The 10,221-nt window shown below is 51.3% G+C and overlaps 1 protein-coding gene across 1 annotated transcript in view; it reads left to right on the top strand.

Annotated features, from left to right (window-relative positions):
• Nucleotides 1-10,221, top strand: part of NAA25 (N(alpha)-acetyltransferase 25, NatB auxiliary subunit) — a 45,207-nt gene that overhangs the window by 536 nt on the left and 34,450 nt on the right. Inside the window, exon 2 of the mRNA XM_027862498.1 lies at nt 10,043-10,128. Within this exon, the coding sequence (XP_027718299.1) occupies nt 10,043-10,128 (86 nt within the window). The remainder of the gene's footprint in view (nt 1-10,042; nt 10,129-10,221) is intronic.

Here is a 10,221-nt window from a genome sequence, read left to right as displayed (position 1 = left end):
GGCGCGCTCAGGGGCGGCAGCGTCGGGACTCGAACCCGGGCCGCCGCTTCTCCGAGGTCACCGAAGGGACCTTGGCGGGCATTCTCCTCCTTCCGTTGTTATAAGTGGGGAAACCGAGGCCCGGAGGGGCGGGGCAGGGCCGTGGCACTTTGGGGGCAGGACCGAGGCCGCCTGCTTTCTAAGTTCCAGGAGAGTCAGGGGAACTTCTTTGACAGATAGGGAAACTGAGGCCAAAGGGAGAGGAGGGGTCTTGGAATAAATGGTGGGGCCGGGCGGGCCCCTTGATTTACAGGTGATTCAGTGGGGGGCGGGGGGCTGGAGGGGATTACGAACACCAGATCCTTTTCTTTTACAGTTAGGGAAACTGAGAGCAGAGGGAGAAGGGAAGGGCCTTGGCTAGGGCCGTGAGGTCAAGGACTCGAAAGGGAAATCCCCCAGTCCGCCTGGGGGGCAGGGAGTGGGCTTGGGAGAGTCAGTGAGTGTCAGCGGGAAGGGACCCCAGAAACCTTGGGGAGGCTGCCTCCCCCATGGAAGGAGGGGGTGCATCTAGAGAGGCCGGGTCAGGCTAACCAAGTGGGGGGCTTGGCCAGTGTTGGGGGTCTCCCTACCTCGGGCCCCCAGGATTCTAGATTGAATGAATTTCAGCCAGGAGGCCTTTCTAGAGGCAAATGGAGAAAGGGAATCCCAGGGACTGGAAGCGTCTGTCTGACTCTTATCTGTCCTTCCCCTCCTACATCTCGCCATCCTGGTGGCCTCCTTAGCAAAGTTCTGCCTGGCATCGTATCTCCTCTCCCTCCCTTCTCCCCATTCTGCTCCAGCCAGACTGTGGTCTCCAGAAACACTCTGTGCCCTCCTCACCCTAGGGACAGCTCTTTGCTGGTCTTTATTCACAGCCTTTTATCTGTGCAAAGCCTGCCTTATCTTTTCAGTCCTGACTCAGATGCTGGCTCTTCCATGAAGCCTCCTGGATTTCCCCCAGTCAGTAAAACATTTCCTCTCCCAGCAGTTGAAGGCACTTGCCTCGTCCTCTATCGTGCATTCGAGTTCTCTGCCTGGGTGTGCTGGCCCTGGGCCCTGGGGACTTCCAAAGAGCTCAGGGCTCCCTAGAACTGACTGGAGAGAGCCTTGCTGCTGGGTCTTTTCCCTGAGGAAGCCTCCTGTTAATCAGAGGCTCGCCATCTGTGGGACCCCTGACGGGAGTGGACCGGCTACCCTCTAGCTAGGGCCCTGTCCAACTCTGGACTTTGATCCATCCCATACTTTGCAGAGGTGCAGAAGGGAACCCCCAAGAGAGGCAGGCAGGAAGTGTCCAGTATTGATCTCCTGGACTCTGGTCAGGAGGCCCAGCTTCACAGCCGAGTTCTTCCACTCACAGTCTTGGGCCTTGGGCAAGCCCCTCTACTCTGTAAGCCTCAGTTTCCCCACCCACAAAAAGGAACAGTCAGATTTGAACGGCAGAGCATCCTGAGTTGTTGTGAAGATCAAATAAAATGCCTGGTATCCCTTAACCCTGGCCCAGCTCCTCGTTCTGAAAAAGGTGCAGGGCTGGTATGGGGCAGGCGGCTCACAGTGACTGACCTCCCCTGGGTTCTGGCTCTTGGGGCTGCTGTCCCTGCAGAGAGTGTGCCCAGCACATCCCCGCTCTGCCACTTCGGGCCTCGCTGTGCAGTAACCGATTGGAGGGATGGACTAGAGAAAAAGGACCTCCACGGGCCTACTTTGGGGACCTCCAGGTGCACTTTGGCTGGCCTCAGCCCAGGGCCTTCTTCTCTGCCTGGATGAATGGGTGCTTTGTTACTTGTCTTTTTAGGTTGAGGCCGGAGAAGCTTCAAGGTCAGTGTTTTGGCTTGTGTTTGTTTGGGTTGTTGTTTTGCTTGGTGCTGCCAATTGAGGACCTGAGCTTATCGGGAAAGGAGGGTGAGGCCACTCCTTTTCTCTGTATCCCAGAGGCCAAGTTACTTTGTGTGCTATGACTGATGTAGTTCTGTAGCTGCGTTCGTATAAGGATTGGCGTGTATCACGTCGTTTGAAGCTGATAGTAACCCCAGAAAGTGGGGCTACAGGTGGGAAGCTGGAGAGTCAGAGATCAAGGTACACAGCTTCGTGTTGGAGCTTGTATTCAAACTCAGGGCCCTGGGACTCCAAGCCTAACCGTCTACTATGCCAGGCTTGCTGCCTTTCAACGTGACCTAAAGAGATCCCCCGATCTGCTTTGTGATGGAGTGAAGTGATAGCAAAGCGCTTTTCTCATAACCCTGTGAGATCAGGCCATTGGACAGCTGAGGAAACTAAGCCATGGAGAAGGGACAGAGGCACAGGCCCTGGGGCTGTGAATCAGCAGGGGCTGAGCCTGGGGCCTAAGGGAGGCCTCTGGAGTCCTGGTCCAGGTTTCTTTGTATAACAGCAAGCTGTCCCTTGGGTTTTCCAGAGGGAAGAAATGCTAGGTGAACTTTGAGAGAGGGTCATAGTCATCAGAATTCTGTGAGTGGAAGGGCCTCCACTAACCTTTTTTTTCCCCAAAAAGATTATTGATGACTTTTTTTTCTTTTCTTTATTTCATTTTTTTTTTTTTGGAGGCAGTGGGGGTTAAGTGACTTGCCCAGGGTCACAGAGTAAGTGTCTGAGGCCACATTTGAACTCAGGTCCTCCTGGTTCCAGGGATGGTGCTCTATCCTCTGTGCCACCTAGCTACCCCCAATTGATGACTTTTTTTTACATCATCCTTCATTCTCTTCCTTCCCCCCAGTGAAATCATCCCCTGTAATTAAGAAAAATAGTTAAGCATCCTCTGTTTCTGACAAAACACCAGCAGCATTTTAGCATTCTTTACATTTACGTTAATCCTAGTCTTTGTGAATATTTTCTCCGTAGTTATGTCCCTCCGCTTGATCATTTATTGGTGCTTCTTGGTAGATGCCACAATGTTACAGTATACCGCGGTCTCCCTGTATGCTTCTTAAAATTGGATGTTTTTAAAAAATGCTCTTAATGACCAAAGAAGGAACCATTGGGTTCATAAACAAATATTTCAGAAAACTTTGGATTTCTCCCACCAGAGTCCCACTTCTGGAGTCGGATCGGTGGTCTTGGAGGCTGCTTGAAGGTGATGCCAACCTCTGGCAGGTCTTGGCCGTGGACTGTCAGCCAAAGACCATCCCAGGGAGACAGTTGTGATACACCCCGGGCTGCTGTGGGAACCAGGTGGTAGACTTAGTTTGTTGGGGATGTCAGGGGTAGAGTTGAAATTCCAGTTGGAGTGCTTGGATTTTGGGTGGCTTTTCTGTGGATAATGGGATTACTTAAGGTATTTCACAAAGCATCTTGCTTCATTCACCATAAGCTGTGGCATATGCATGATGAGCAAGCTTTGGGTTTGGAGTTTTGGTTTCTAAAAGCCTCCACCCACCCAGCTTATTAGAAACCCTGTGCCAATGGCCTCCTTTAGCAAAATTATTAGAATAAGGGAAATTGCAAGTTCCTTCTGTTCTCAGCAGATTTTTACTCCTGTGTGGGTTGATGGGACATAATGCAGCTTCACTACCAGAGTTTTTGATGAGAAGGGCTTGATTTTAATGCTAAGAAATAAAAAAAAGGTAAAACGCAACTTCTTAATAAAAGGGAATGAGTAGATAATAGCTTTTATTAGGAAGTAAAGCAGGAAAAGGTACCCTTACAAAAGCCTTAAGATTTGGGTTGTCTTAGACATCAGCCCGGCCTCCCTGGGGGGGTGGCCCTCAAGCTGGTCCTGCCCTGGCCAGGCTTGGATTGGGCCCAGGGAGTCTTCTCGGCTTTTTGGCCGCAACTAGCATGGCTTTGTGGTGATTTTGATGTTTCTCCTGGGGCCTGGCCGGAGTTCAGCCCAGGTACTTATTCTGCTGCCACTCTAAAGTAAAAGCCCCCTGAAGGTTTGGGGGATATGAGAGGCTTAGCCCTCTGCCCTGAGCGGTGGGCCAGCCTCACCCTGAAGATCTCTTGAAGGGGCCAGACCCCTCCGAAGGGGCCGCGGTGCCTCAGGCTCGGATGGGGGCCAGCTTTTTCATGAAAAGGGCATCTTTTGCTCTCTTTTAAAAGCATTTGACCTTTCCTAAAAACTCTGCCTTTCAATTGCCCCGATACCATTTCCACCCTCAAAATGTATTTTTGAAATCTTTTTGAAGAGAATGCAGAACCATCAGTAATTAGATCCTTATGTTCCACCTGGAGGTACATTCATTAAACAAGCACTTATTAAGCTCCGACTATGTGCCAGGCACTGCCAGGAACACACAGACAAAAATGGAAATGACCAGTGCCCTCCAGGAGCATCCATTCCACAAGGGAGAAACACTGTGAACTTGGATTAGTTGATGTGTGTGTGTGTGTGTGTGTGTGTGTACACACACGTACTACACACTTAAAATAAATCCGCAGCAGTTTGGTGTATAGGGTGGTGGTCAGGGATGCCCAGATAACAGGGCGTTAGGAGAGGAATTCCTTGAGCAGCCTTGAAGGAGACTGGAGATTCTCCCAGGCAGAGGCTAGGACAGAGGGGAGCCTCCCAGACGTTGGGGAAGGGTACAAAGGCACCAAGATGGGAGACGTGGGGGGACGGCAGCAGGGAGGACCATTGGGCTGACCAGCAGAAGGTAGGGAGGAGCATGCTGTCCAGTAAACCTGGGAGGGTAGGCAGGAGTCAGGCTGTTGAGGGCTGGCACTGCCAACCCGAAGAGATTGTATTTTATCCTGAAGGAAAGAGGGCCCCATGGGAGCTTTGTGACTATCAGGGCTGGTTTGGAGAGGGGATGGTGAAGGCAGCAAGATGAAGTGGGGAGAGGCAGAAGTGGACTAGGGGGATGGAGAGGTGTTGGTGGGGGGGGCAAAGGTCACAGAGAGGCCGCTGTAATGGAAGGAGGGAGTTAGGGCTCCAGCCTTTAGCTTCCCCAGGCTCAGGGAGGATATGATAGTGTCCATGGAGCAGCTTTCTTTTTCAGTCTGCCATAAATAGTGATTTGAGACTTTAGTTTCGATTGCACTTAGGCTTCTTTCAACTGAAGTGAAGCTTGGAGAAATGGGGTAAATGAAGCCAGATGATGATTTCTTGTGGGTAGCCTGGCAAGACCTCTTAGGTGATCTCCATCCTTCTTACGGGAGTTAGAAAGGCCCACGGCATTGGGAGTGACCAGGATGTCCCGGAGCCAGACTGATAATTAGTAGTCCTAGGGTTGGGGCTTACCTGGCCTAGGCACTAGAGTACCATGAGGCTGTCATGCCACCCAGGGACTAGGGGGAGCTTGAGGCTTGTAGGCTTATGGACTGGCCGTCCCAGGGGTGGGGCCAGTGACCAGCCACTGCTGGCAGAGCTGGGCAGGGATGTGTGGCGGGAGAGTAGCTCCAGTGGGGCCGACACTCGTCTCAGAAGACACATTGAGACTTCTAGGCTGCTGAAGGGGGAAGGAGGCTTTCATGTTGAATGGAGCTGGGCAGTGGACGAAGCCTGCTCCAGGAAGACGCTGTGGGCATTCTCTGAATTTCCCTTCCCTGGGCCAGGTCCCAGTGGCCTCACCCTAGTTACAGCTCTGCATCATGCTGGTGTACCTCTGCCTGCCTGCTGCGAGTGGAGGTGCTGCCTCTGAGCACCAGGGTCGCAGAGATACCAGAGACAGCCCCGGAGGAAGCGTTTCACTTTGGCTTGCGGCCGGCTCGGGGCTCTTCGGGCAGCGCTTTCAGATCCCCTTCCCCATGCTGTAACCTGAGCTGCCATTTCCAGAGACCTGAGGGTGAGGCTTTTTTGCTCCTCAGGAAAGCTTTCCAAACCCTCTGTTCACTTGGAAAGGGAAACAGTTTGCAGGGCATATGCACATAAAAACCAAAAACGTTCGGGTTCCTGAAGAGATAGCACCTTTGTCACGGAAGTCAGTGAGGCCCTGGCTTCTGCTTCTTGTCTGCCCCATTGCTACCTCTCTGGCGCCTTGGTGCTCCGAGTGGGTTCCAGCTTTGGCTTGGGTTGAGAGCAGAGCTGAGAATCCCGACTCCCAGAGACGAGATGGGATAGACTCTGGGAGCAGAAGATTTATAGGAATGAGGTGGGGTTTTCCAAGGGACACCAGAAGTTCCCAAACTTCATGGATTGGAAAGCACTTCTGGGTCTTTGGTTAGTTCAGAGATCTCTGAGCTCCTCTTTTGATGTCTCACCATTGCTGATTTTTTTCTAGCTCGGTTTGAAAGGGTTTGGTATCCAAACCTCATTTGTTTGGCTTTAGTTGGTAGGAATTCTCCCTCCAGCGGTCTCTTTTTAAGATTTTTGAGGTGTGCCCTCATGCCTCTCTCCCACTTCACCTCCAGTCTACACACGTTTTCACTCAGGCTACCGCTTTTGGAATTTGTCATGGGATGTTGGCGCCATTTATCAACCATTCCCCTTGGCCGTTTGGCAAGCTTCTCGAACCTCATGTTGAGAGCGCCTGCTGTAAGGTTGGGCACGCCCTTTACACATGTGGTCTCCTTGGGGTCCCGCAACATCCTGTGTGGAAGTTCTGCAGCTAGGGAAACAGGCTCAGAGAGCTCAGGGCCACATATCCAGTAGCTGTCAGAAGATGGATTGGGGCTGACATCCTCCTTGCTCCAGGGCTGTAGGGAGGGGAAGGGCCATGCCCAGCAGCCTAGGGAGGACTCGCACCCAGGTCTTCATGGTTCCAAGTCCAGGACTCGACTCTGCCAGGCCTGCGGTCTCCACCTCCTGACTGGAGGTCTGTCACACGCTTGCCTCTCACCGATCTGACCATCTGCCGGTATCTCTCCCCTACCTCTGGGGGCTTCAAGCCATGAGCAGTAATGTGCTGGTGGTGTTCCTTCACCTCTGCCTTGGCTCGATGCTGTGTAGCCTAAGGGGCTCCTGGTCATTCATCCCTCTCACGCGCAGCAAAGTTAGGAGGGTAACTTTGAGATTTATTGCTCTTCCTCATTCAGAATCCAATTCCATCTCGCCAGCTAAGGATGCAAAGGGTGAGTCATAAATTTGGCCAGGAAAGCTTTTCTGGAAACTTGTTGTGGACTTGATAGCAGGGCAGATAGCGACGGGTTAAGCGTTGAACAGTGCTACTAATGTGCCTTTGATTTGGCCCAGAGCACGTACAGAAAGGCACGTGGCAACCGGGAAAGGAATTGTGGAGGCCAGCCTTGTAGGTGAGTTTAAATGAATGACTGGCGTAGAAACGTCTTTTACTAGCTTGTTCTATCACGAGGTTATGCCGCTTGTATGGTGAAGCATTAAAGTTCGTGTGTGTGTGTGTGTGTGTGTGTGTGCGTGTGTATGCTGCCATGTGTGTTTTTGACTGTTGACCAGTTGGCACTTATCCAGGCACCTGAGCCCTGGGAGTCTAATACTGAGAGAAGGAAACCCAGGGGGACGACCACGTGTGACTCTGCTCTTCTCCATCACTTTGGGGCATCTTTAGGGCCGAGGGTATCTGATCCTGAATGGACCAGGCACAGGAAGCCTCGCTCAACCAGCAGACGTTCACATCGTGGACACTTGTCAGGATGGGAAAACGGACTTGCAGACATTTCATGGGTTTGCTCAAAGTTTGCTTGGCCAGTTGGTCCCTGGCTGGAAGGGAGAGGGTTACCCTCTTCAGAGTCACCAGAAGAACCTTTGGGGAGGTGATGGTGTCGCTGCCCTAGGATCGTCGCCTCTCTGAGCTAAAAGGGGACCAGGGAGCCTCCTGTCCTTCGCCTCATTGAACTAATGAGGAAACTGAGGTCCAGAGAAACGAAATATGCTTGTCATGGGCTGGTCTGGAGTAGACCTGGGTTACATGAACCTCTAGGCTTGGGGGATCCAGGATGCTGTTCATCCAGCTGGTTTGATGGTCCCATGCTGGTGGGCAAATGGCCGCCCTGGAGGCTGGCTTTAAACTCTGGATCTTAGATATTTGCCAGGTTGTTTATTTGCAGGGGCAGATCTGTACATGATGGCGGAGTGGGAAGACCACCAGACTTTGGGAATCAGGAGAGCTGGGTTGAGATCTCACCTCTAACACCAGAGATGCAGGTCATCGGACTTGTCAGAACCTCAGTGTCCTTACCGTTCATGGTGGAATAAGGTCACTGGTGGTACTGTCTTCCTGTTGTGAGAAGGGGCTTTGGAAGCTTTCACCTTCCATCTCCCATGAGCTGTGGTTTTTGACTTTTGCTCTGGCCTTTGATTTCATAGGTTCACGGGGACTTCTGATTCAGCCCTGAAGTGTGTGCCTCAGCTGAAGCTTAGGGCTGCCTGGGGGCAGTGGGACAAGCACAGTTACCCAGCCAGTGAGCTGTCAGGGGCAGGCCTGGAGAAGCCAAGAGTGGCCTTTCCCCCTGGCGCCAGGCTGCCCCTTTGCCATTAGCGTTCCCGTTCTTCTCACCGTCTACTTAGTAGAGTTCAGATCGAAATGGTCCAGGCAGAAGTTGCCACCCCACTGTTCAGAGATGTTCAGTGTTCGGTAGACTCTGGCAGAGGGTGAAGTGATTGCTTTTTATAGTTGAGTAAAAATGTGGAATTTAAATCCATCCTCAGAGGGATGATTGCAGCAACAGTTAGGACCGTGTCTGTACTTCATGTTATTGCCATGTGGTTTTTATTTGTTTGACTGAGTGTCATTTGGAGAGCTTTTCATTCCCCTCAGAGTTAGAAGACTTTGCATGTTCACTATGGTGACATTTATCACGAGCTTTGTCCCTAAATTTTTACATGTTAGTCTGTCGAGGAGGTTTGGACTGGTCATTTTGTGTGCGGGCTCTCCAGTTGTGATGCAGTCTCTTTATTGAAGTGGCAAGTGTTATGGTTGTAGCGTGTGTGAGCTTTAGTTATAATTCTGTCTGCTTGATTGTGTCTTTCCAGGTATTGAGTAAGTACTATTTTTTTTTTCAACCAGCAGATTATGCTGCACACATTTTTTACAGTTTCCTTGCAAAATTTCCATTGATTAGTAAGTCGGGGCTCCTTAAGGCTAATTTTTTCCCCCTTTTTGGTGAGGCAATTGGAATTAAGTGACTTGCCCAGGGTCACACAGCTAGTAAGTGTCAGGTGTCTGAAGCCAGATTTGAACTCAGGTCCTCCTGACTCCAAGGCCAGAGCTCTATCCACTGCACCACCTAGCTGCCCCTAAGTCTAACTTTCTGTAATTCCTCGTGTCAGTGCGCTGGTCCTGTGTTATTATTGCCCTAGACCCCTCCGTCTACAAACACATCCACCATTGGTTGGACGCAGTATTACTAAGACCACGCCTTTGGGTTCTCTGGTTGGCCTCCTGGTTCTCTTGTCCCTTTGACCTTCTGCTTTCTGCCTCATAGACATTTTACCAGCCCTGCTCCCAGAAAAGAAGGGGAGCCGCTGGGGGAGGAGATGGAGCTCAGACCCAGACATTTGGCTGCACAGGAGCATAGACTCAGATGTGGAGCTGAAGAAACCTCAGAAGCCACATCTTACAGATGGGGAAACTGAGGCCCAGGCTGGTGAAGGGACTTGAGTGCAGTCATGCAGGCAGGATTTGACCTGGGGCCTCTGACTCCAGAGCCTGGCTCTTCCCACTAGGCTACCCTTCCTTTCTGTGGCGATGTCCTGATAAAACGGTTTTGTCTGACATGGGATTGGAAGGTTGCCTCCAGATCCCAGTGCTCTGTATGACTGAGCTCCCCCCATCATAGGATGGACATTCTAGAGTTGCTGGACTCTTCCTTTCATTCTGGGCTGATTCAGGAGGGACTTTGGTGCTGAGCCCAGGTTATGGTGAGGACCCTGCGTCCTGTGCCCAGTCGCACGTCCGTGGTTAGATGGGGGGATGGGTAGTATCTGCTTCTTATTTGGAAATGTTTATTTTCATTCTCTGGGCCAGAAAATCACGTTTCTTTCTCTGTTTTTGAAAATCAGTAGCATATGACCTGTTAGATCTCCTAAAACAGACTGTTAGGGCTGGCGGGGGCTTCCGAGGTTATCAAGTCCAAGGCGTATCTGGACGAGGAGCCCCTGCCCACCTGGGGCAGCTCTCCTGTCTCTGACTCTGTTGTTCTCTTTCCGTTTTCACAGATTATCTTGATAATGGCAATAATAAGATGGCAATTCAACAAGCCGACAAACTGCTGAAAAAACACAAAGATCTTCACTGTGCGAAGGTGAGTCCATTTAACATGAGGCATTTTTCATTTGTTGAATTAAAATACACACACACACACACACACACACACACACACACACACACACACACA

Source organism: Vombatus ursinus, unplaced genomic scaffold, assembly GCF_900497805.2.
Source record: "Vombatus ursinus unplaced genomic scaffold, bare-nosed wombat genome assembly UNPS02001287.1, whole genome shotgun sequence".
In the NCBI taxonomy this organism is placed as follows: domain Eukaryota; kingdom Metazoa; phylum Chordata; class Mammalia; order Diprotodontia; family Vombatidae; genus Vombatus; species Vombatus ursinus.
The sequence above is the reverse complement of the archived record's forward strand: the minus strand, read 5'-3'. Positions and strand labels throughout refer to the sequence as shown.